Source organism: Salvelinus alpinus, chromosome 3, assembly GCF_045679555.1.
Source record: "Salvelinus alpinus chromosome 3, SLU_Salpinus.1, whole genome shotgun sequence".
NCBI lineage: Eukaryota > Metazoa > Chordata > Actinopteri > Salmoniformes > Salmonidae > Salvelinus > Salvelinus alpinus.
In genome coordinates this window covers 79,933,092-79,960,991 of record NC_092088.1, presented here as the reverse complement: position 1 = coordinate 79,960,991, position 27,900 = coordinate 79,933,092, and the positions used below count along the sequence as shown (strand labels likewise).

General features: G+C 41.7%; 1 protein-coding gene across 6 annotated transcripts in view; it reads right to left on the bottom strand.

Annotated features, from left to right (window-relative positions):
* Positions 1-515: 515 nt before the first annotated feature.
* LOC139571424 (phosphatase and actin regulator 2-like) overlaps positions 516-27,900 on the bottom strand; it is a 69,619-nt gene continuing 42,234 nt past the window's right edge. For 3 of the 6 annotated variants that reach the window (XM_071394275.1, XM_071394278.1, XM_071394277.1), the window contains exons 2-13: positions 27,140-27,307; positions 25,910-25,984; positions 24,176-24,322; positions 20,371-20,604; positions 14,326-14,860; positions 12,390-12,574; positions 11,573-11,729; positions 9,893-9,948; positions 5,725-5,786; positions 4,322-4,459; positions 3,414-3,490; positions 516-3,253 (exon numbers count right to left, since the gene is read on the bottom strand). In XM_071394275.1, coding sequence (XP_071250376.1) covers positions 3,238-3,253; positions 3,414-3,490; positions 4,322-4,459; positions 5,725-5,786; positions 9,893-9,948; positions 11,573-11,729; positions 12,390-12,574; positions 14,326-14,860; positions 20,371-20,604; positions 24,176-24,322; positions 25,910-25,984; positions 27,140-27,307 — 1,850 coding nt within the window. In that variant the 3' untranslated portion in view covers positions 516-3,237. Of the gene's footprint in view, positions 3,254-3,413; positions 3,491-3,510; positions 3,731-4,321; positions 4,460-5,724; positions 5,787-9,892; positions 9,949-11,572; positions 11,730-12,389; positions 12,575-14,325; positions 14,861-20,370; positions 20,605-24,175; positions 24,323-25,909; positions 25,985-27,139; positions 27,308-27,900 lie in introns of those variants that run through there. The other 3 variants (XM_071394279.1, XM_071394280.1, XM_071394276.1) reach the window with 3 other exon arrangements.

Here is a 27,900-nt window from a genome sequence, read left to right as displayed (position 1 = left end):
TACTAGGACTAAATGTCAGGAATTGTGAAAAACTGAGTTTAAATGTATTTGGCTAAGGTGTATGTAAACTTCTGAACTTCAACTCTGTATATATATACACACACACACACACATATATATATACACATACACATATATATATATACACACATACATATTTTTATATATAAATATATACAGTGCATTCGGAAAGTATTCAAACACCTTGACTTTTTCAACATTTGTTACGTTACAGCCTTATTCTAAAATTGATTAAATAACTTTTTTCCCTCATCAATCTACACACATTACCCCATAATGACAAAGCAAAAACAGGTTATTAGAAGCTTTTGCAGGTAGCCTAGTAGTTAGAGCGTTGGGCAAGTAACCAAAAGGTCACTGGTTCAAATACCCGAGTCAACAAGGTGAAAAATCTGTCGATATGCCCTTGAGGAAGGCACTTAACCCTAATTTGCTCCATGGGCACTGTACTACTATGACTGACCCTGTAAAACAACACATTTCACTGCAGTGTGTGAATTCAGTGTGATTTTTTTTATTTTTAAGCGGATCTGATTTAATAGAGCCCTAAGTCAACATATTACACCATTTCAGTGGCCATGGGGTCACTTTTATTCTATGTAGCTAATACTGAAGGGTTATGGCATCTTCTTCCTGAGCATACACCGTTGATGGTTCGCATAAATGGTATCTATGTATGTGATCAACAACGGAACAATAAAGCAATTTAGAGGCATATAATGCACATATAGACCTCCTATATGCATGATGGATATGGGAGTGGCAATACATGTACAGTAGCAGTCAAAAGTTTGGACACCTACTCATTCCAGGGTTTTTCTTTATTTGGACAATTTTCCACATTGCAGAATAATAATGAAGACATCCAAACTATGAAATAACACATATGGAATCATGTAGTAACCAAAAAAGTGTTAAACAAATCAAAATATATATTTTATATTCTTCAAAGTAGCCACCTTTTGCCTTGATGACAGCTTTGCACTCTTGGCATTTTCTCAACCAGCTTCATGAGGTAGTCACCTGGAATGCATTTCAATTAACAGGTGTGTCTTGTTAAAAGTTCATTTGTGGAATTTCTTTCCTTCTTAATGCATTTGAGCCAATCAGTTGTGTTGTGACAAGGTATGGGTAGTACAGAGAAGATAACCCTATTTGGTAAAAGACCAAGTCTATATCATGTCAAGAACAGCTCAAATAAGCAAAGAGAAACGACAGTCCAAGAATTTTGAAAGTTTCTTCAATTGCAGTCGCAAAAACCATCAAGCGCTATGAAACTGGCTCTCATGAGGACTGCCACAGGAAAGGAAGACGCACAGTTACCTCTGAGGCAGAGGATAAGTTCATTAGAGTTACCAGCCTCAGAAATTGCAGCCCAAATAAATGCTTCAGAGTTCAAGTAATAGACATCTCAACATCAACTGTTCAGAAGAGACTGCGTGAATCAGGCCTTCATGGTCGAATTGCTGCAAAGAAACCAGTACTAAAAGACACCAATAAGAAGAAGATACTTGCGTGGGCCAAGAAACATGAGCAATGGACATTAGACCGATGGAAATATGTCCTTTGGTCTGATGAGTCTAAATGTGAGATTTTTGGTTCATTCAAGACTGTTGGAAAAGCATTCCTCATGAAGCTGGTTGAGAGAATGCCAAGAATGTGCAAAGCTGTGATCAAGGCAAAGGGTGGCTACTTTGATTAATATAAAATCAAGAATATATTTAGATTTTGTTTAACACTTTTTTGGTTACTACATGATTCCATATGTGTTATTTCATAGTTTTGATGTCTTCACTATTATTCTACTATGTAGAAAATAGTAAAAATAAAGAAAAACCCTTTAATGAGCAGGTGTGTCCAAACTTTTGACTGGTACTGTATATACATGAATATTATGTACAGGCATAATTCAAAGATACAGTACTCACATATGAACAGCACATAGCGCCATCAATACAAAACTAAACCTGTACATCACATCACATGTAAAAATCTATCGGGTAATTGGCAGTAAACTTGTGATCATGCATCTGATATACATTATGTACAAAAAATCCATAGAATGAGAAAAACATTGGCATGAATACTATGGTTCCCCTCCTATATTCTACAGCTGCCCTTAGCAGTCTGAAATGAATGTAAATTGATTGGTGCACCTCATCACAGAAATATCAAAGAAATGCTTCACATTTTATGACCAGGAAAAAAGCTCAATGGATTCATCTGGGACCGTAAAATACTAACATTTATCATATACTTTCAAACTACACAGACCATCCATTATTAACAGCTCAACCAATCTGAAGGGCAGACCAATGTGTTCTGAACTTGCTCTAAATTTGGAAAGAGAGAATGGAAGAATAGCCTACATAGATCAATAGAGTTCACTCTGCTCTGTCTCTGTAAAATATATGCTCAATAATGGTAAGTGTTCCAGAAAACATGACAAAAACAGTAACGATACATATTCCTTACTATCTAGGCAAAATTCATGTTGTCCCAGCCACTTTGAGATCAGCATCAACAATCACCCCTTAAAACAAGACCCAAACACCTTAATTTCCACCATCAAGACCACGTGGCGGTAAACGTAACCATTTCTTCCTAACACCTTGCCATGCACTTCCATGATTACGTTAAGTTAAGGACTATGTGTCTGATTTGGTTATATTTGTCATTGCACTGTTGAGGAAGCTTGCAAGTAAGCATTGCATTGCACGGTTTACGTTATATCCTGTGCATATCACAAATAAACATTGATTTGATTACTGTTACCTTTGGCTGGACTTGCCTAACCTACAACATTGTCATAGTTGCAAAACCATTTCCCTTCCAGTCCATGGGGACTTGGTCAAGGCCTGTTAAGGTGCTTTAGGGAAGCCAAAAAGTATGTGGGTAATGAAATCAGTGCTGTGTTACAAAGTGCAACAGTTTTGTCCTTCATGGATACTGGCCTCTCTCTCTGTCACTTTTCACACAGCACTAAAGCCCTGTCTGGTCTGTGTAAGCAGGTGTGGCCCAATGTAATCAACCTCTATTGATCTGTAGAGCTGGAGACAGGTTGGCCCTGGGAGACGGTGTCCATGTGTCCGTGCCTAGGGGCATCCAGGCCCCAGGCTCCGGGGAAAAGCCCGATGGTGAAGCCCGCAGCGGGGAGAGAGAGCCTTTAGGCAGTGCCGGCAGCCGACCAGCACCCCCACTGGAGAGAGAAATGCCTCAGGGCCGATGGAATCTGCCAAGGCACAGGGAAACAGACACTGTTGGATCAGAACTGCAGTCTGCACCTTATAGCACACTGTTACTAGGCCTAAATCAAACAGCAGTTTATTATCTTGTGTGACTCATAATGAAGTGTAATGGCTGGGGATCAATAACGTTCAAGTTGTCATTACCTGGTAAATTGCTTGCTCTCTTCATGAACTTCCATCTCTTTGCTTTTGAACTCATTCAGTTCTTTACGGATAGCAGCCTGAGGGAATATAAACATTCAGTTCTTTACGGATAGCAGCCTGAGGGAATATAAACATTAAGTTCTTTACGGATAGCAGCCTGAGGGAATATAAACATTCAGTTCTATATGGATAGCAGCCTGAGGGAATATAAACATTCAGTTCTTTATGGATAGCAGCCTGAGGGAATATAAACATTCAGTTCTTTATGGATAGCAGCCTGAGGGAATATAAACATTCAGTTCTTTACGGATAGCAGCCTGAGGGAATATAAACATTCAGTTCTTTATGGGTAGCAGCCTGAGGGAATATAAACATTCAGTTCTATATGGATAGCAGCCTGAGGGAATATAAACATTCAGTTCTTTATGGATAGCAGCCTGAGGGAATATAAACATTCAGTTCTTTATGGATAGCAGCCTGAGGGAATATAAACATTCAGTTCTTTATGGATAGCAGCCTGAGGGAATATAAACATTCAGTTCTTTATGGATAGCAGCCTGAGGGAATATAAACATTCAGTTCTTTATGGATAGCAGCCTGAGGGATTCATAGATTAATTGTCAAATTTATGGATTCATTGTCAAACTATCAGACCATCAATAGCTTCAGACAGGCAACATATTTAATATAACTAAAGATGAAATGGTAGATAACTCATTATCTGTGAATAATATATTTATAGCATTGTTCAGGTAGCTGGAATACATGAGGAAGAAAATGCTAACAAAAAGTTTTTTAATTATGCCTTTTTATAACCTCTCTTATTCCAAGTATTTAATGGCATTATGAATGTCAAGTGTTTTAGTCGCTTTAGCAATAACATTATACAGTAGGAGTCTGGAACACACTTTGTCAGCTGGCGTGAGCCTGGCCCAGGGTTTGTCTGCGCGACGGTCATAGTCCTTAGCATCTGTGCACTCCACGTACTCATTGAAGCGCAGAATCCGCCGAGCCACCAGCTCTGCTACTGTCGGCCTCACACTCAACTATACAAACACACACGAAATATACAGAGTGGACAAAACATTAGGAACAACTGCTTTTTCCATGACATACTGACCAGGTGAATCCAGGTGAAAGCTATGATCCCTTATTGATGTCACTTGTAAAATCCACTTCAGTGATTGTGGCTGAAGGGGAGGAGACAGGTTAAAGAAGGACTAAGCCTTGAGACAATTGAGACATGGATTGTGTATGTGTGCCATTAAGAGGGTGAAAGACCAAGACAAAAGATTGAAGTGCCTTTGAACGGGGTATGGTAGTAGGTGCCAGATGCATCAGTATGTGTCAAGAACTGCAACGTTGCTTGGTGTGTATCAAGAATGGTCCACCACCCAAAGGACATACAGCCAACTTGACACAACTGTGGGAAGCATTGGAGTCAACATGGGCCAGCATCCCTGTGGAACGCTTTCGACACCTTGTAGAGTCCACGCCCTGACGAATTGAAGCTGTTTTGAGGGGGTGTTCCTAATGTTTGGCATACTCAGTGTAAGTAGCCAGTGATTGACAACTGTAAAGTGTGACTTCTAGACAGGACAGCTGCGGCATGGGAGATGGATAGAGAGTTGTTGGAAGAGTTTAAGTCCTTCCACAATGCCATATCGGAGCATTGTGTTGAAACTACAGTCCAGTTCTCATTATATCTAAGGTCAAGCAGTGTTGGCCTAACCCTGGAAAATTCCCTCTTCCCCCTGCCACCACAGGGGCGAGCAATCTGAGGAATTTCAAGCAGCCTGATACTACACTGAGGCATGCTTCTCACACAGAGCTGGAATGCCCTACAGTATGCACTGTGGCAACTGAGTCATACAGTTGCTGTATTTTGGCCTGTCAAAAAACTCTAAAATTATGAGTTTGTTATTTTCTATTATACTTTTTTAAACAATGGAATAAACACAATAATCTGCCTCCACCTTCAACGTGGGTTCTGAATGTGACCATGTGTGCACCCCCTCACATTGTATAACCCTAAATGAGTTTGACATTTGTTTGGTAATTCATAAATTAAGAAATTGTTTGGTAATTCAGTCAATGAGATTGACATTTTATTGGTAATTCAGAAACTAAGACATTATCTGGTAATTCAGTGAATGAGTTTGAAATGTGTTTGGTTCCAGTTTATTCAGTTCCGGCTATGTCCACCAGATGGATATGTGTACCACAAATATCAACACAAGTCATCAGACATAAAATCAATGAGATGCAGACATTCAGCAGGCTTACCTAAACATAGTATAAATGACAGTACCTTTCGGGAGAGCCTCCTTTTAATCTCTTGTATGGCTTCATGTTGATCAGCATCATTTGTCTCTGCAGTGAAATTAAAAAGAAGTTGTAAGTAGGCTGGGGTGGTACTTTACTACCCAATATAGCGATTATTAATTAAGCAATGTGGTCATCTACAAATGGATGGAAAAGATAGATCTGGAAATGATACGGTGCTTATCTTTCCAATTGATGTTGGAGTGTGCCTTATGGCTACATCTACAAAACAGATGTCCTGGAATATGGAATTATCTCAACAGAAGTCTGCTTTTGAGGTCTGAAAACATCTTACAAACTTAGATTTTAGAGTTGTATTTTGTTAACCATACATAGTCAACCCTTTAAACCCGAGCCCAGCATAGACCATTGTTCTATTCTTCAACAGGTAGTTGTTGAGAGTCTAACAGATGTGCATAGCGTCCCTGAGAGGGACCTGAGGTTCCTGAGAGGGCTACTCATCTGCTTTCAATAAGGCAACAGCCAGTTAACGCTTCTCTCTCTCTTAGCCACATGCATTATGATTCCACCATAAAGATCTCATAAATAATGCAGTAACACCCAAGCAAGATGACAACAACAAAATGGCCCCCTTTCACTGCTTCCTGTTTAATAGACAGGAAGTCTCCATGTGAACATTGACCGTATTACAGGAACATGTTTGTGCCTGTTCATCAACTGGTATTAAGATTTTTCTGTGAAGTGTTCCGATGCACTTCAGATAAAGTTTGATTTGATTAGAACAAAGTTAGCTTCTAGCAGATATAGAGAATGATCAGGTAAACATACATGTAGGATCTTTATTTGAGCCAGTTTGCTACAGCAGGAAAATAATCCTGCAGCAACAGAATGTGCATCCTCATGTGGATTACACTTAATAGACACTTTTCTAGGGGTTGATACATTTTTCGTAAGGGAAAATCAATCAGAAATTTCAAAGTGGAAATTACAAACTTCAGAAGCCTTTTAAAACCTAATATGCACTAAGTTCTACTGCAACTGGGTGATCAAGTTAAGATTCTAGATCTGTAAAGAACACATTCCTATTGACTTTTATCCTGCCATTCTCTGACCAACAATGTTTTAACTGTCTGGCACAATAAGAGCTCAAGATGTTGTCCTCTCAAATTGTTTTATTTTGACTGGTCATGCTCAATCTGGCGCAATGTGTTTCCCCACATTGATTTACTAACCAATAAACTGGGCAAGCAGATGGGCCATCAGTCGATAACTGGCCCCCCTTCATATCAATGGACCACAGGAGGTACGTGGCACCTTAATTGGGGAGAACTGGCTCGCGGTAATGGCTGGAGCGGTTTCAGTGGAATGGTATCAAATACATCAAACACATGGTTTAATGCCATTCCATTTGCTCCGTTCCAGCTATTATTATGAGCCGTCCACCACTCAGCACCCTCTACAGCAATGCACCAATAGACTTTGATACACAACTATCCAAGCCAGAAGAACAACTTCACCTTAGTCTTGGATTCTAGCCGGGCTAATTCATTCACATACAATGTCTTCTAATGAAAACCTGTAAGGCTAATTCATTCACATACAACCTCTCCTTATGAAAACCTATAAGGCTAATTTCTACACTACCAGTCAAAAGTTTTAGAACACCTACTCATTCCAGGGTTTTTCTTTAGTTTTACCATTTTCTACATTGTAGGATAATAGTGAAGACATCAAAACTATGAAATAACACATATGGAATCATGTAGTAACCAAAAAAGTGTTAAACAAATCAAAGCATATTTTACATTTGAGATTCTTCAAATAGCCACACTTTGCCTTGATGACAGCTTTGCACACTCTTGGCATTCTCTCAACCAGCTTCACTTGGAATGCTTTTCCAACAGAGTTGTTGAGCACTTGTTGGCTGCTTTTCCTTCACTCTGTGGTCCGACTCATCCCAAACCATCTCAATTTGGTTGAGGTCGGGGATTGTGGAGGACAGGTCATCTGATGCAGCACTCCATCACTCTCCTTCTCTGTAAAATAGCCCTTACACAGCCTGGAGGTATTTTGGGTCAATGTCCTGTTGAAAAACAAATGATAGTCCCACTAAGCCCAAACCAGCTGGGATGGCGTATTGCTGCAGAATGCTGTGGTAGCCATGCTGGTTAAGTGTGCCTTGAATTCTAAATAAATCAGTGTCACCAGCAATGCACCCCCACACCATAACACCTCCTCCTCCAAGCTTTACGGTGGGAAATACAGAGGAGATTATCCGTTCACCCACACCATGTCTCACAAAGACACAAAGGTTGGAACCAAAAATCTCCAATTTGGACTCCAGACCAAAGGACAGATTTCCACCGGTCTAATGTCCATTGCTTGTGTTTCTTGGCCCAGGCAAGTCTCTTCTTCTTATTGGTGTCCTTTAGTAGTGGTTTCTTTGCAGCAATTCAACCATGAAGGCCTGATTCACAGTCTCCTCTGAACAGTTGATGTTGAGATGTCTGTTACTTGAACTCTGAAGCATTTATTTGGGCTGTAATTTCTGAGGCTGGTAACTCTAATGAACATATCCTCTGCAGCAGATGTAACTCTGGGTCTTCCATTCCAGTGGCGGTCCTCATGAGAGCCAGTTTCATCCTAGTGCTTGATGGTTTTTGCGACTGCACTTGAAGAAACTTTCAGTTCTTGAAATATTCCATATTGACTGACATTCATGTCTTAAAATAATGATGGAATGTCGTTTCTATTTGCTTATTTGAGCTGTTCTTGCCATAATATGGACTTGGTCTTTTACCAAATAGGGCTATCTTCTGTATACCACCCCTACCTTGTCACAACACATCTGATTGGTTCAAACGCATTAAGAAGGAAAGAAATTCCACAAATTAACTTTTATCAAGGTACACCTGTTAATTGAAATGCATTCCAGGTGACTACCTCATGAAGCTGGTTGAGAGAACGCCAAGTGTGTGCAAAGCTGTCATCAAGGCAAAGGGTGGCTATTTGAAGAATCTCAAATATAAAATATATTTTGATTTGTTTAACACTTTTTTGGTTACTACATGATTCCATATGTGTTATTTCATAGTTTGGATGTCTTCATTATTATTCTGCAATGTGGAAAATAGTCAAACTAAAGAAAATCCCTGGAATGAGTAGGTGTTCAAAAACGTTTGACCGGTAGTGTACACCGTCTCCTTATGAAAACCTGTAAGGCTAATTCATACACCGTCTCCTTATGAAAACCCGTAAGGCTAATTCATACACCGTCTCCTTATGAAAACCTGTAAGGCTAATTCATACACTGTCTCCTTATGAAAACCTGTAAGGCTAATTCATACACCGTCTCCTTATGAAAACCTGTAAGGCTAACTCATACACCATCTCCTTATGAAAACCCGTAAGGCTAACTCATACACCGTCTCCTTATGAAAACCCGTAAGGCTAATTCATACACCGTCTCCTTATGAAAACCTAACTATATACTCTAGGTTCTGTTAGTCGCTTTGGATGAAAGTCATGCGCACATGCATTTTTCCCGGGACTACCTCAATCCAGCCATTATTATGAGCCGTCTTCCACTCAGCAGCCTCCACTGCAATGCAACATTAGACCTTGATGCACAATCCAGAATAACAACTTATTATGAGCCGGCCATATTAATGGCTAGATTGAGGTAGTCCCGGGAATCGAACCAACTATCCTGGCATTGCAAACTAGAGGACCACTAGTCTAGCATCAACCTTTGAGTGAATGGGATAACATCATCAGCCTATTAAGGTCATGTGGAACTGAACTGATCTATAATGACCAAAGACAAACAGGGACTGTGGCCAGTGTGGTCCTGTCTGTCTGTGGTCTGACTGGGGCCAGTGTGGTCCTGTCTGTCTGTGGTCTGACTGGGGCCAGTGTGGTCCTGTCTGTCTGTGGTCTGACTGGGGCCAGTGTGGTCCTGTCTGTCTGTGGTCTGACTGGGGCCAGTGTGGTCCTGTCTGTCTGTGGTCTGACTGGGGCCAGTGTGGTCCTGTCTGTCTGTGGTCTGACTGGAGCCAGTGTGGTCATGTCTGTCTGTGGTCTGACTGGGACCAGTTTGTTCTTGTCTGGCTGGGGCCAGTGTGGTGCAGTCTGTGGTGCTGTCTGTCTGTGGTGCTGTCCGTCTGTGGTGCTGTCCGTCTGTGATCACTCACGTTTCAGAATGTTCCTCTGCTCCAGTTCCTCAGTACTGGGCCTCTGACTAAGTCGTCTGTGAGGGACAGAGAAGGAGAAGGAAGTGAGACAACACCACTGTGATTTGTTACCCAAAAGCTTTGTAGCACTAGGATAATTTTAAGTCCCTTAGATGAAAGATGATTTTAGTGCTACCAAATTTTCAGGAATCTCACACCAGAACAGTTATTTCAGATTAGATACAATCTTGATGACAAACACATACTGTAGGTTTTGGAGACTTGGCTCCATTACAACTCATTATTCTATCCACAACTTTAATAGCCCAGGGTAATGTTATCAACCCCCCACTGATGAGTGGAATCTTAGAAGAAGCCTCGGGTTATACCCACAGCAAGGCATGCCGGGTCTTCTGGAGTGGTGGATCCCAAAGCTAGAGACACCTACTGCTGCTTCAGACAGTGGTGTGTGTCAGTGTTTCCTCTGGAAACATGTGTAGCAGTGGGGGAAAAAGGAGTGAGGGGAAAAGGTTGCGAGGGGAAAAGGTTGCGGAGGGGGGTGGGTCCCTCCTATAATTTTTTATGTAGAAGGACTGAGGAGCTCAGTTCTGGTGACTTTTTAAAAGGATTAATTCAAATAATTATGCTGACACCATCTAAAATAGAATTTCCACCTCCAGAAATTAGCCCAATAACACATTAGTAAAATGATTTTAACATATTGGGCCTTGTACAGTATATAGCCTATGCATGGTCCATATTACCAGCTATGCTATTAGCAATAAACATTATCACCTTTAGCCCAACTGATGCTGCCAAGCACAAATAAATAGGCTGAAGCATGGGTTTGCCTATCTGCATTTACCCTATTGGGCTAATCATTAGCCAGATCTCAAATGTGATCTTTTAACTAGTTATTATCATATTGATTCATTTTATGTCCCAAAAAACTTGCATAAACACTGAATATAATGTAGGCCTACCTGTTAGGGTAACTTAGGGTAACTTGCCACCTGGGGTAAAAAGCCCCCTGCCTGTACTTCTCACAGAAACCACTTCATGTCACAATTTTCCCCCCAACACTTACCCTGTTTCCACTACTCTTGCTCAACAAAAAATATTATCTCTCATCACAATTTTTTATGTCATTCCAAATAAATTATTTTGAGGTAGAGAGGCCTACAACTAACCAGTGTTACATTTAGCCCCACTCTCCCCTATGCACACTGCGAATTGCGGAGTGGTAATGTGTAACCATGCGTCTGTTAAAAACCCCAGGTTTAAAATGGCGTATTCCGTGCATATTTATGAGTTGAGAAATAAATAAAGTAGGAATGGAAAGCTGGGATTCCCAAACAAAAGCCATTAAAACTGTTGTTTTCACGATTGCAAGAATTGTTGTGCATTGACTACTTGTCAGAATGCATGTTTCCCTCCTTGTGGCACTTATAACATGAATGCACCACGAGAGGAATATTTATTTATCCGACTAGGTAAATAGATAAACTATTCTACTATGGGGTTGTTCGATTTTTCTATTAATTGTTCGTTTTGTTTTCACAGGAATTCATGTTCCATTGTTGCGTGGTGGCAATGATTTTGCCGTTGCGCAGCACCACAGGAAAATGAGTGCAGCGGAAACACCGGTGTGTGTGTGTCTGTGTGTGTATATGTGCATGACTCCAGGGGTGTACTCTGTACCTCACTAGCTTGGAGTGAATCTGCTGGCGGAGTTCCTGCCTCTCGGTCTCAGAGGTACGAGGCAGGATGTTCTTTTCCTCCAGCTCTCTCTTGCTGGGCCGGTTGCCAAGTCTGATGGCCAGGGTGTCCCTGCGGCGGATCTTACTGGCTAGAGAGCCTACAAAACCAAAAATAATCATGTAAATCCAGCTAGCCCCCCAGTTTTATACTGTAGGAAAGTGTTCTGTGCAGTACATATAATAGTACATATAAAACCTCCCAGAAAGAAACACAAGAAGTGACATTGTTTTCAACTGTGTTTTGGTTGTTTCTAGTCCATGTGTCTTTGTTTCTAGTCTTGTTTCAAGGGTGTTTTCCTTATTTCTAGCACTGTAAAAGTGAAATCTAAGCAAGCCTAAATATCTTATAGAGGGATAATTCACTTCAAATGTTTTTTTTGTTTTTTTACCAAGCTAAATTATCTCACATCATTGGCAGATAGATTTGTTGTTGTTAATTAAAATAAGCAAAATTAAGAAATGTTTCAAGATATTTTACCTTAAGACGATTCAAATATCTTGGTTAATAAAATCAAATAATCAAAAAGATCTGCCGTAAGATAATTTAGCTTGGTAAGAAAAGAACAACACTTATTTTAAGTGAATTATCCCTCAATATAAGATATTTATGCTTGCTTAGATTTCACTTTTTGCAGTGAGTGCACTAGTGGCTATGGATTAATTTGTTGCAAAGGCTGTACAGCATAAATGAAGACTGACTGACTAAAGGCTAGAATACAATTAGCTGTAAGCTTCTATATCTGCGACGGATTCCTTACTTGTGGTATACTCGTCCTCGTCATCCTCGTCCTCTTCTTCGTCTCGGTAGAGGATGGGCCCATCTGAGTCAGAGTCGCTGACTGTGGAGTGGTAGTCAGACTCCGTAGTGCTGTCTGGGATGACTGTAACCTCTGGGCTCTCCAGGTTAACACTGTGGAGCTTCTCACCAATCCCATTGGTAGGCCTGGAATCATATCATCAAAACTCTGATAAAGCGTTCTTACTTGATTGATTCTTGTCTATTGATTGATTTATCATGTCCATTGTTGTCCTTGTTGCATAATGGAAAACGGCGATTAAAAAATCAGATGAAGGGTGTATAGACCAAAACGCTGGTGAAAACAGGCCTTTTCTTTCCCAAAAGGTTTTTCCTCATGAACCTGGCATCATGCAAGATAAACTATCCTCTTTCCAATGGTTGAAGGCATACATCACAGACAGGGTTCTGTGACTTACAGCAGGGGTTCCCAAACTTTTCACTCAAGCCCCCCTTCCAGCATTGGGGAACATCCCACGCATGACCAAGTGCAATACCCCTGGGAAATGATCCAGCTTCTCTGGGAGAATAAGTGTATATCAGTAAATTATACAGTACAATATTCCACACAGAATAGCTTTTTACACTGCTGTGCTGTCTTCTGAATCTGCAGTACTGTTTAACTCCCAATGCTGCTAACCATCTCAAGCTGGAAAACACTGACAATGAGGGAACAATGTTGTTATTGGGTAGGTTGTCACACCATGCTCCATCCCGTAATCCTGTTGGAACTGTCTGATCCATTTACACGTGCAGTAAGACTTACATCATGCCTTCAATGGAGTTTTGTAAAGGATACTGTATTATTATGGTAATCGTGATTGCGGTAAAGAGCTTTCCCACCAATACCAACTAATTTCATTCCAAAGTTTCGCAAGAGCAATCATGATGTAAGACACCCTTTTATTTTCTTCAGTTACTACCCAGGCTGGGTCAAATATATAACTCAACTACTTTCAAATACTTGAAATGCACTTGATTTAATTGGCCTGGTTTGATAGAACCAATGGAATGATCCCAAAAGTGCAGAATTCAAGCTACATCAAGTGTACCTCATATACATTGAAATATTTCTGCGTTTGACCCAGGTCTGCTTCACTTTATGAACTCAGACCTGCTATATGGACCCAAAGTGCACAACTCAAAAGCCTTGTAGCAGGAGACAGCTAGAACTAGTTTCCCTTCCATTCCTGCATGTACAATATGACGGAGTGTGTTTCCCGCATACAGATGTAAGATCTTAATTTGAGCCAGTTTGCTACAGCAGGAAAAAAATCTTGCAGCAACAGGAAATGTGAAATATTATGTGGATTATAATTAATGGACATTTTTGTAGGGGTTGATACATTTTTCGTAAGGGATAATCAAGTCTGACATTTCTAAGTGGAAATTACAAACTTCAGAATACTTTTTAATCCTCAAGTACACTATAAGTTTAAAATGTCCTGCATTATAAGAAAGTTTTCAAGTAACAGGGTGATCAAATTAAGACCCTACATCTGTAGTAGGATGCTCATGATTAACAAGGCCGTGCTTAAATCAGATGCGTCTCAAAACAACCTTTTCTGATGAATGTCGTTCTCTGAGATGATGAACGAACATTGCCATGCCTCAATATAGATTTTCAGCAAGCATCTGTTCAGCTGCTCCAGTAGGTGTTTGGAGTACAGTAGCTAGCAGAATACCACAGTACAGCCTGGGAACATACTTCAAAAATAATGAAACTTCAACTATATGGTTCTGTCTGCAAGAATGTTCATACAATATAAATGTCATTCTAATTCTGTTGTTCATACCCTTATGAAGTGGCATTGCGGCATTGCTGAACAATAACATTTTCTGTGCTGTTTTTTCTGTCTGAAACCCCATAAAATGGCTTTTCTGCACTAGAGACATACCTCCGATTTTTCTCTAAGTCATGGTCTTCGTCCCCCGACTGTTGCTCATGGTCACCTCCATCTTTCCCAGTCCCCAGGGCTTCCTCCGTGGAGCTCTCGTTTTGAGACTCAGTGAAGGAAGTGTCCTCAGTGGTGCTGTTGACAAGGGGCGCTTTCTCTCCAGGGTCCTGAGGGCCAGCACCTGAGGCGTTGTCTTTATCCACCCCAGGCAGAGAGGAGTCATCCTGAGCAGCAGGCCTGCCATCTGGGCCAGAAGAGGGATCCTCCTTACCCCCCTGGTTCCCATCCCCAGGACCCGTGAGCCATCTTTCACCTGGTAGGCTGTCTGTGTCTGGGGAGGCCTTGGGGGCTCCAGAGAAGCGGGAAGGGTCAGTTGCTAGTTGGAGCTCGCGCTTGTTGGTCTTCTCTGTCCCGGTTGGATTGGCAGGCCTGTCCTTCGAGATCTTTGTGGTACACGGTGTGGACGATGAGGAGGATGAGGACTGGGCAGTGGTCTTGGATGTGCCTCCAGTTTTCTTAGGATGAGAGGATTTGGCTAAGAGGAGAGGAAACTTCATTAGGTTTATTTTAAACAACAGCAAAAACTGGCTGATGTCCTGTTGTATTTTATGCGCTTTTGTTTTTGCTGTCATTTTAAATGACGAGCCTAGGGACTTCAGACATGAGCCTTTTGTTTAAATCTGGAACATTAACAGTCAATGATATAACAAATATATATATACACGTTCTATAGAATGTTGTGGTCATGTGATAGAAATAGAAGAGTAAGATAATAATAATAATAATAATAATTTGGGTGTATTATAAGCACGCATTTTTTGCATATCCCAACTCTCCCTCCCTCCCTCTCCTTGAGACACTCTCGGAGAGTGGGGTCACGGCCAGGGTCAGGGTAAGATTATTAGTGGCTGTGAAAGAGTTCGTATTGTGGACAGAGTTCGTATTGTGGACAGAGTTCGTATTGTGGACAGAGTTCGTATTGTTGACAGAGGTCGTATTGTGGACAGAGTTCGTATTGTGGACAGAGGTCGTATTGTGGACAGAGGTCGTATTGTTGACAGAGGTCGTATTGTTGACAGAGTTCGTATTGTTGACAGAGGTCGTATTGTTGACAGAGGTCGTATTGTTGACAGGGGTCGTATTGTTGACAGGGGTCGTATTGTGGATAGAGGTATTTGTATTTGTAGTTATTATGGATCCCCATTAGCTGCTGCTAAGGCTGCAGCTACTCTTCCTGGGGTCCAGCAAAATTAAGGCAGTTATACAATTTTAAAAACATGACAAAACATTCACAACATATTTCACAACCCATTAAGTGTGTGCCCTCAGGCTCCTACTCTACTACCACATACAGTTGAAGTCGGAAGTTTACATACACTTAGGTTGGAGTCATTAAAACTCGTTTTTCAACCACACCACATTTCTTGTTAACAAACTACAGTTTTGGCAAGTCAGTTAGGACATCTACTTTGTGCATGACACAAGTTATTTTTTCAACAATTGTTTACAGACAGATTATTTCACTTACAATTCACTGTATCACAATTCCAGTGGGTCAGAAGTTTACATACACTAAGTTGACTGTGCCTTTAAACAGCTTGGAAAATTCCAGAAAATAATGTCATGGCTTTAGAAGTTTTTGATAGGCTAATTGACATCATTTGAGTCAATTGGAGGTGTACCTGTGGATGTATTTCAAGGCCTACCTTCAAACTCAGTGCCTCTTTGCTTGACATCATGGGAAAATCAAAATAAATCAGCCAAGACCTCTGAAAAAAAATGGTGGACCTCCACAAGTCTAGTTCATCTTTGGGAGCAATTTCCAAATGCCTGAAGGTACCACGTTCATCAGTAAAACAATAGTACGCAAGTATAGACACCATGGGATCACGTAGCCGTCATACCGCTCAGGAAGGAGACGCGTTCTGTCTCCTAGAGATAAACGTACTTTGGTGTGAAAAGTGCAAATCATTCCCAGAACAACAGCAAAGGACCTTGTGAAGATGCTGGAGGAAACAGGTACAAAAGTATCTATATCCACAGTAAAACAAGTCCTATATCGACATAACCTAAAAGGCCGCTAAGCAAGGAAGAAGCAACTGCTCCAAAACCGCCATAAAAAAGCCAGACTATGGTTTGCAACTGCACATGGGGACAAAGATTGTACTTTTTGGAGAAATGTCCTCTGGTCTGATGAAACAAAAATAGAACTGTTTGGCCATAATGACCATCGTTATGTTTGGAGGAAAAAGGGGGAGGCTTGCAAGCCGAAGAACACCATCCCAACCGTGAAGCACGGGGGTGGCAGCATCATGTTGTTGGGGTGCTTTGCTGCAGGAGGGACTGGTGCACTTCACAAGATAGATGGCATCATGAGAAAATACAATTATGTAGATATATTGAAGCAGCATCTCAAGACATCAGTCAGGATGTTAAAGCTTGGTCGCAAATGGGTCTTCCAAATGGACAATGACCCCAAGCATACTTCCAAAATTGTGGGAAAATGGCTTAAGGACAACAAAGTCAAGGTATTGGAGTGGCCATCACAAAGCCCTGACCTCAATCCCATAGAACATTTGTGGGCAGAACTGGAAAAGCGTGTGCGAGCAAGGAGGCCTACAAACCTGACTCAGTTACACCAGCTCTGTAAGGAGGAATGGGCCAAAATTCACCCAACTTATTGTGGGAAGCTTGTGGAAGGCTACCTGAAACTTGTGACCCAAGTTAAGCAATTTAAAGGCAATGCTACCAAATACTAATTGAGTGTATGTAAACTTATGACCCACTAGGAATGTGATGACAGAAATAAAAGCTGAAATAAATCATTCTCTCTACTATTTTTCTGACATTTCACATTCTTAAAACAAAGTGGTGATCCTAACTAAGACAGGAAATTTTTACTAGGATTAAATGTCAGGAATTGTGAAAAACTGAATTTAAATGTCTTTGGATAAGGTGTATGTAAACTGCCGACTTCACCTGCACATTTAAACTCAGTTTTTCACAATTCCTGACATTTAATCCTAGTTCAAATGTCCTACCTGGATTATATTGGAGAGGCTTCCATTAAAGAACACCCTCTGTGTTCTGTTAGACAAGTAACTCTTTATCCACAATATAGCAGCGTGTGTAAAGCCATAACACATATGTTTTCCAGCAGCAGACTATGATCGTTAATGTCAAAAGACACACTGAAGTCTAGCAAAACAGCCCCCACAATCTTTTTAACATAAATTTCTCTCAGCCAATCATCAGTTATTTGTGTAAGTGCTGTGGTTGTTGAATGTCCTTCCCTATAAGTGTGCTGAAAGTCTGTTGTCAATTTGTTTACTGTAAAATAGCATTGCATCTGGTCAAACACAATTTTTTCAAAAAGTTTACTAAGGTTTGGTAATAGGCCGATTGGTCAGCTATTTGAGCCAGTTAAAGGGCCTTTATTGTTCTTAGGTGAGAGAATGACTTTTGCTTCCCTCCAGGCCTGAGGGCACACACTTTATAGTAGGCTTCAATTGAAGATATGGCAAATGGGAGTGGCAATATCGTCCACTATTATCCTCAGTAATTTTCTTTCCCAGTTGTCAGACCACCAGTGGGTTGTCATTTTTGATAGACAACAATAATTTGTTCACCTCTTCCATACTCACTTTACGGAGTTAAATATTACTTGTCTTTCATAATTTGGTCAGATATACTTGAATGTGTAGTGTCAGCGTTTGTTGCTGGCATGTCATGCCTAAATTTGCTAATCTGATTGAGCAATCTGATTCAGTGAATGATGGAAGTGGGAATTTGCCTTTTTACCTCAAATTTCATTTAAGGTGCTCCAAAGGTCGTATTGCGGATAGAGGTCGTATTGCGGATAGGGGTCGTATTGCGGATAGGGGTCGTATTGCGGATAGAGGTCGTATTGCGGATAGGGGTCGTATTGCGGATAGGGGTCGTATTGCGGATAGGGGTCGTATTGCGGATAGGGGTCGTATTGCGGATAGGGGTCGTATTGCGGATAGGGGTCGAATTGCGGATAGGGGTCGTATTGCGGATAGGGGTCGTATTGCGGATAGGGGTCGTATTGCGGATAGGGGTCGTATTGCGGATATAGGCCGTATTGCAGATGCAGGCCGTATTGCGGATAGGGGTCGTATTGCGGATAGAGGCCGTATTGCGGATAGAGGCCGTATTGCGGATAGAGGCCGTATTGCGGATAGAGGTCGTATTGCGGATAGAGGCCGCATTGCAGATGCAGGCCGTATTGCGGATAGGGGCCGTATTGCGGATAGAGGCCGTATTGCGTATAGAGGCCGTATTGCGGATAGAGGCCGTATTGCGGATAGAGGCCGTATTGCGGATAGAGTCCGTATTGCGGATAGAGTCCGTATTGCGGATAGAGGCCGTATTGCGGATAGAGGCCGTATTGCGGATACACCATTTGGTAGATATACAGAAGCTATTCAAAACCACTGTCTACTGAACTACTGTCACTCAACAAGAGAACAATGTGAACTCAATAAACTGTCACTCAACAAGAGAACAATGTGAACTCAATAAACTGTCACCCAACAAGAGAACAATGTGAACTCAATAAACTACTGTCACTCAACAAGAGAACAATGTGAACTCAATAAACTGTCACCCAACAAGAGAACAATGTGAACTCAATAAACTACTGTCACTCAACAAGAGAACAATGTGAACTCAATAAACTACTGTCACTCAACAAGAGAACAATGTGAACTCAATAAACTACTGTCACTCAACAAGAGAACAATGTGAACTCAATAAACTACTGTCACTCAACAAGAGAACAACGTGAACTCAATAAACTACTGTCACTCAACAAGAGAACAATGTGAACTCAATAAATTGTCACTCAACAAGAGAACAATGTGAACTCAATAAACTACTGTCACTCAACAAGAGAACAATGCGAACTCAATAAACTACTGTCACTCAACAAGAGAACAATGTGAACTCAATAAACTACTGTCACTCAACAAGAGAACAATGTGAACTCAATAAATTGTCACTCAACAAGAGAACAATGTGAACTCAATAAACTACTGTCACTCAACAAGAGAACAATGCGAACTCAATAAACTACTGTCACTCAACAAGAGAACAATGTGAACTCAATAAACTGTCACTCAACAAGAGAACAATGTGAACTCAATAAACTGTCACTCAACAAGAGAACAATGTGAACTCAATAAACTACTGTCACTCAACAAGAGAACAATGCGAACTCAAAAAACTGTCACTCAACAAGAGAACAATGCGAACTTAAAGATTACTATAGACAGAGGATAACAATGGACATAAAACAGAAATATGGAGAGGCCAAAATATGGCATTTCTTTACAGAAACTAATAAAAAAACAAGTTTGGCAGGCATGCCCATCACATGCAACACTATTGGCCCTGAGTAGCATAGTTTATTCTAATGGGGTCAAATGAGACATGTCCACAGACGCTGGCACACAGACAGACAGACAGACAGACAGACAGACAAATACACACATACAACCAGACACACACAAACACGAAATGGCCACGCAGGACCTGGGGAACCAAACGCTCCATGAACCAGATCCTCATGCACCAAAGACCACATGAGCAAGGGTTCTCAGAGGCAGAAGAAAGACAGAGGGCAGGCACCAGGAAGGCAGCAGGCAGGCAGGCAAGCAGCAGACAGGCGCAGGCAGGCAGAAGGAAGGCAGCAGGAAGGCAGCAGGTAGGCAGCAGGCAGACAGCCAGCAGGGGAACACAAATGGGACACATTGTCTCATTGTAGTGATCTGCTGTGTAAACGTATTTGCAGGCAACACTCTGTACACACTCTTCTCACTTCCCTTTTTACTACAAGAAAAAAACAACCTTTCAACTACTGTAAATCCTCAGCCTATTCTAGTATGGACACTACCATTCATTCCTGAGGGGGGACAAGGATGGATGGACTGATGGACGGAGGGAGGCCTTCCACATGCGAAGACGGGTTTTGCATGCAAACAGGCTTCTCTCTCCCAACCAACCAGCACCACTGATACTCACCGCTCCCACGGTAATTGTTTCGAGGGTTTTGTTTGTGGGACAGAGCAGAAGCTTGCTTGCCTGTGCTTTTGGCCAGCTTTTTACCGCCCGTGGTCCCGTCCCTGCGCCCTGCTGTAACCCCACCAGCTGATTTGGGAGGTGCAGTGGTAGGGCTTTTTTGGGGGGCCTCCCGCATTCTGGCCTGGTTCGTTCTGGCCTGGTACCCATTTGGAGTAGCTTTGTTTTCATTTGTCACTACGAGGGTAGAGGGGGAGCAGAGCAACCTCTCCTGTCATTTACCAACCCCCAGATGGATGCAGTCAGACAGACACAGTCTCACTAATAATCGTAAAAGTGGGGAACATAAAGTCGGTGCATTATGTGCATATCGGAGGAATGAAGAAAGGTCTAACAAACCCTGCAAAAGTATTCACCCCCTTGGCATTTTTCCTATTTTGTTGCATTACAACCTGTAATTTAAATTGATTTTTATTTGGATTTCATGTTATTGACATACACAAAATAGTCCAAATTGATGAAGTGAAAAGAAAATTCAAAAAGATAAAAAACTGAAAAGTGGTGCGTGCATATGTATTCACCCCCTTTGCTATGAAGCCCCGAAATAACATCCGGTGCAACCAATTACCTTCAGAAGTCACATAATTAGTTAAATAAAGTCCACCTGTGTGCAATCTAAGCATCACATGATCTCAGTAGATATACACCTGTTCTGAAAGGCCCCAGAGTCTGCAACACCACTAAGCAAGGAGCACCACCAAGCAAGCGGCACCATGAAGACCAAGGAGCTCTCCAAACAGGTCAGGGACAAAGTTGTGGAGAAGTACAGATCAGGGTTGGGTTATAAAAAAATATCCGAAACTTTGAACATCCCACGGAGAGCCATTAAATCCATTATTAAAAAATTGAAAGAATATGGCACCACAACAAACCTGCCAAGAGAGGGCCGCCCACCAAAACTCACGGACCAGACAAGAAGGGCATTAATCAGAGAGACAACAAAGAGACCAAAGATAACCCTAAAGGAGCTCCAAAGCTCCACAGCAGAGATTAGACTATCTGTCCATCGGATCACTTTAAGCCGTACACTCCACAGAGTTGGGCTTTACGGAAGAGTGGCCAGAAAAAAGCCATTGCTTAAGAAAAAAATAAGCAAACACTTTTGGTGTTCGCCAAAAGGCATGTGGGAGACAAGAGGAATACCTATGTAAGAATGCTGTTCATCGACTACAGCTCAGCATTTAACACCATAGTACCCTCCAAACTTGTCATTAAGCTCGAGACCCTGGGTCTCGACCCCGCCCTGTGCAACTGGGTCCTGGACTTCCTGATGGGCCACCCCCCAGGTGGTGAGGGTAGGTTACAACATCTCCACCCCGCTTATCCTCAACACTGGGGCCCCACAAGGGTGTGTTCTCAGCCCTCTCCTGTACTCCCTGTTCACCCATGACTGCGTGGCCATGCACGCCTCCAACTCAATCATCAAGTTTGCAGATGACTCTACAGTGGTAGGCTTGATTACAAACAACGACGAGACGGCCTACAGGGAGGAGGTGAGGTCCCTCGGAGTGTGGTGTCAGGAAAATAACCTCACACTCAATGTCAACAAAACAAAGCAGATGACTTCAGGAAACAGCAGAGGGAGCAGCCCCCTATCCACATCGACCCGACAGTAGTGGAGAAGGTGGGAAGTTTTAAGTTCCTCGGCGTACACATCACGGACAAACTGAAATGGTCCACCCACACAGATAGCGTGGTGAAGAAGGAGCAGCAACGCCTCTTCAACCTCAGGAGGCTGAAGAAATTCAGCTTGCCAACAAAAACACTCACAAACTTTTACAGATGCACAATCGAGAGCATCCTGTCGGGTTGTATCACCGCCTGGTACGGCAACTGCTCCGCCCACAACGGCAAGGCTCTCCAGAGGGTAGTGAGGTCTGCACAACGCATCACCGGGGGCAAACTACCTGCCCTCCAGGACACCTATACCACCCGATGTCACAGCAAGGCCAAAAAGATCATCAAGGACAACAACCACACGAGCCACTGCCTGTTCACCCCGCTATCATCCAGAAGGCGAGGTCAGTATAGGTGCATCAAAGCGGGGACCGAGAGACTGAAAAACAGCTTCTATCTCAAGGCCATCAGACTGTTAAAGAGCCATCACTAACATTGAGTGGCTGCTGCCAACATACTGACTCAACTCTAGCCACTTTAATAATGGAAACATTTATGTGATAAATGTATCACTAGCCACTTTAAACAATGCCACTTTATATAATGTTTACACACCCTACATTACTCATCTCATATGTATATACTGTACTCTATACCATCTACTGCATCTAGCCTATGCCGTTCGGCCATCACTCATTCATATATTTTTATGTACATATTCTTATTCTTTCCTTTACACTTGTGTGTATAAGGTAGTTGTGAAATTGTTAGGTTAGATTACTTGTTAGATATTACTGCATGTTCGGAACTAGATGCACAAGCATTTCGCTACACTCGCATTAACATCTGCTAACCATGTGTATGTGACAAATAAAATTTGATTTGAGAAGATACTCTGGTTAGATAAGAACACCATCATGCTGTGTGGATGTTTTTCATCGGCAGGGACTGGGAAACTGGTCAGAATTGAAGGTATGATGGATGGTGCTAAATACAGGGAAATTCTTGAGGGAAACCTGTTTTAGTCTTCCAGAGATTTGAGACTGGGACGGAGGTTCACCTTCCAGCAGGAAAATTTAATTCCAGGATGTAAGGCAACAAAATAGGAAGAATGCCAAGGGGGGTGAATACTTTCGCAAGCCACTGTATATCGGAGGTATGAAGAAAGGTTTAACAAACCTTTATGATGTGACTTGACCGCCAACCTAACGTGTGTGTTTATATCGGAGGGGACAAATGTCCATCTAGTATGGACTAATAAAGTATATCTTATGGGGTCAACATAGGAGAATTTCTCTCCACATTCTTACTCATCTGAGCTGACACGACCATGCTCCCAATGCATTCATTAAAGCAGCACATTATTATTGCCAGGCAGTGCCCTCAGTGCTCGGGCACTGTAGATGAGGCACAGTCTGGGTATCTGCCCTGACAAGGCGCCAAATGGCTCTGTAATGAACTGAGAACTCAATTGAATCAGTTCTCCTGACCTGCATTGACCAGCTGAACCACTCTGAATGTGTCGTTGGAGAGAGATCTAGCCGGTCATTCCAGTTTGTCTTTGGTCTTAAGTGGGGAGCAGTGGAGTGGCTTACTATTGATCTGAAGAGGCCAGAGCTCTGGCTCCAGTGGTATGATCAGTAGAGTACAGAAGGCATTTGATCATTGCAGAAGTGACAGACTCCTTTGACCTGCAGGTCTTAAGAATAGGGGTCTCTACTCTTTCATTTCTCTATCCAAGCATCAAGGGGATTTAACATAGAAGGTGTATCTGGATACATTCTGCTGGAGTGTGCAGCCTTGTGCCGATCAGCCATCTGCTAAAAGATTAACAGCGATGGAGACATCTTAATGGATATGGGATGGAAAAACCAATACAAATTGAATTGAGAAACCCCCACAACACTTTAAAAGCTTGAGATGGCAATACTCCTGCAGGTCTAACAGGGTAATATTGGCCATCAGTGGATGGGTTATTGCTCTGTTCAGACTCATGCTTGGAGGTCAAAGCCAAAATAGGAAACGCTAGTGGACACATTATTCAATCAATCACTGAATGGATTTAGACCATGCCATTTCATTTAGCTTTGGCCTGCTTGCAGACAAACATGTTAAAAGCATTCCATTATACCTGCTTTGTCTTCAGAATTCTCTGACTCTTCGGTCTTCTCCTCTGAAGGCGTTTCAGGAGACTCTATGTCAACTTTGACCTCCTCTGACCCCAGACTAAGCGTGGCGTGGCCATTTAGAGTCTCAGGGTTCACTGGGTCCTCTGGTCCTAAGGAAACATTTAACAGTTAGCAGGGGGTGATATGAAGCTATTTTACTATTTTACATCCACTCAGTATACAGTACACACGAGGAATACAAGAAGGAGGCTTCTGGCTTGAGACATTTACGTTTACCATGAGATTAACTCCCTTAACCTCTCTGGGATATGTGGGACGCTAGCGTCCCACCGGCCAACATCCAGCGAAAATGCAGAGCGCCAAATTCAAAATAAATTACTATAAAAATTTAACTTTCATGAAATCACACATGCAATACACCAAATTAAAGCTACACTTGTTGTGAATCCAGCCAACGTGTCAGATTTCAAAAAGGCTTTACGTCGAAAGCAAACAACGCTATTATCTGAGGATAGCACCCCAGCAAACAAACACAGACAATCATATTTCAACCCTCCAGGCGCGACACAAAACACAGAAATAAAGATATAATTTATGCCTTACATTTGACGAGCTTCTTCTGTTGGCACTCCAATATGTCCCATAAACATCACAAATGGTCCTTTTGTTCGATTAATTCCGTCGATATATATCCAAAATGTCCATTTATTTGGCGCGTTTGATCCAGAAAAACACTGGTTCCATCTCGCGCAACGTGACTACAAAATATCTCATAAGTTACCTGTAAGCTTTGTCCAAACATTTCAAACTACTTTCCTAATACAACTTTAGGTATTTTTTTACTTAAATAATCGATAAAATTTAAGATGGTATGATCTGTGTTCAATACCGGAGGAAAACAAAGTGTAGCGAGCTTTCAGGTCATGCGCCTCTAATAAAGAGTACACTTCTATCTACCCTCATTCTGAACAGTGCTACTTCTTCATTTCTCAAAGGAAAAACCTCAACCAATTTCTAAAGACTGTTGACATCCAGTGGAAGTGATAGGAACTGCAAGATGGTCCCTTAGAAATCTGGATTCCCAATGAAATCCCATTGAAAAGAGTGACCTAAAAAAAAAACATCTGAATGGTTTGTCCTCTGGGTTTCGCCTGCCAAATAAGTTATGTTATACTCACAGACATGATTCAAACAGTTTTAGAAACTTCAGAGTGGTTTCTATCCAAATCTACTAATACTATGCATATCTTAGCTTCTGGGCCTGAGTATCAGGCAGTTTACTTTGTACACGCTTTTCATCCGGACGTGAAAATACTGCCACCTATCCCAGAGAAGTTAAGAACAAAATGTCATTTTTCATCCTTGCAGATTTTAGGTAATGTTACATTAGAATATAACAATGTAGGGGGAGGGGGGTGTTAGTGAGGGCAGCAACAGGGTCCTCTCCTGGGCCTCATTACTCTTGCTCTTCAGTGACTACCAGGAGGACAAACAACTTAGATGGTACTGCAGTTTGGGTTTCTTCCCCATCGTAGCAACAGCTAACATCAGGGAGTTTTCCACTGGTTATAAAAACACAAACTTGTTGATGCAGGTAAATTGTTAGTAGTTGACAGCAGCTCTTGTGAGAGTGGTTTTTGGCATGACAATGCCACAGAGGGAAACAGGGGGTTGGGGGAGGGCCTTTAACAAATGCACACTGTTAATTACATTCATTTTCCCACCGTAACTCTCACCTTGATCCGGAATGAGGACTCCTCGTCTTATCAGCTCCTCTCGACTTTGCCTCGTGGAGATTTTCCTCTCCAGAACTATGGAGATGAGCAAGGCAGAGTTAATCATTGGCCAGATGCAGTCATTCATTCTGTGATCTTTGCAATGACAGGGTAGGATATTACCCAGTGTGTACACACACACACACACACACACACACGCACTATATGTACGTCAGGGATGAAATAAAAGTCCAGGAAAAATGACACAGAGGAATAAAATTAGAACAGACCATGTGACAGATGGACAGCTTAGGGTCATGGAGCCATGATGCAGTAGGGAAAGTAGACCATTAAATATGTAAATTATGTAAAAAATAATAATAATAACAGCATTTGTGTTCAAAAGTCGATTATCACACCAAGAGATGAACTTGAGAAGGCCTTCCTACTACTAGTCAGACAGCTATGACACAGACGACAGAATTGGGTTCCAATAGTATTGTTTTCTTTAAATAGCTATTCCACCCAGCTATCCCACCCAGGCATTCAGACAGGCTCAATCAAATGGTCAAACTATTTGAAATAAAACAAACTATTTGAAGCCAGGTCTAGTATGACATGAATAGCTCAACATGATTGCATATGATGATCAGATATCACTTCATTTAGTTCTGTGTTACATCATACATAGTACAGAAACAGTGGAGGATGCTTGAGAAATTAAACTCATGATTACACTTACTCCTGTCAAACCTGCCCCTAGCCTGCTGATATTCTTTTAATCAAGCTTCAAATTTTTTACATAAATGTCAAAACCACAAGATGTACTTTAGTTAGGGTATACACTATGTAGCTTGCCCGTCATGGCAGTCACGCAAGATGCAAACCAATAGATTAAAACTTTGTGGGGATGTTAATCATGTGAGGGGATAGCGAATGGCACAAGTTTCATGTCATGTTTGGCATGAAAACATGTGGAATGACAACGATGGAAGAGTTGGCTACAGCATAATACATGGAAACATGTGGAATGACAACGATGGAAGAGTTGGCTACAGCATAATACATGGAAACATGTGGAATGACAACGATGGAAGAGTTGGCTACAGCATAATACATGAAAACATGTGGAATGACAACGATGGAAGAGTTGGCTACAGCATAATACATGGAAACATGTGGAATGACAACGATGGAAGAGTTGGCTACAGCATAATGAAGCAGTATGTGACGAGGCTACATCAGACATACATATGGATAGGTCCTGAAACTTGTCGCTGGTTTTCTTCTTGCGCCACTTCCAGGGTTTGAAGATCTTCCCTATAGTGGAGAGCTTCCCCTTCTGCTTCAGTGGAGGAGTCTGGGTGCTGCCCACCACAACATCACAGCTGGCAAGAGAACATTTTTCCAGTCCGTCAACTGTGGGGAATCACACAAGAACACCTGATCAGAAATAATGAACATATTTACTGTTCATTACTATGTGGAACATAAGGCTCCAAGAATCACTGAACACAAAATTAGAAATAGTGGATATTGAACAATGGTATATTCACTTCAGTACATATCAGTAATAAACTGTACTTTAATTTGACTTTCTAGGCCAATAATTCTGTCAACGATTATCCCAACTTTGGTGCAATTAGTAATTTCTCCTCTTTGCAAAACAAATTATAATCTCCATAGCAGAGCAAAATAACAGATGAAGTCTTCTGATACAGCACTGCACTAGGATAGAAAATGTAGTCTTCTCATACAGCGCTGCACTAGGGTAGAAAATGAAGTCTTCTCATACAGCGCTGCACTAGGGTAGAAAATGTAGTCTTCTCATACAGCGCTGCACTAGGGTAGAAAATGTAGTCTTCTCATACAGCGCTGCACTAGGGTAGAAAATGTAGTCTTCTCATACAGCGCTGCACTAGGGTAGAAAATGTAGTCTTTTGATTCAGCGCTGCACTAGGATAGAAAATGTAGTCTTTTGATTCAGCGCTGCACTAGGATAGAAAATGTAG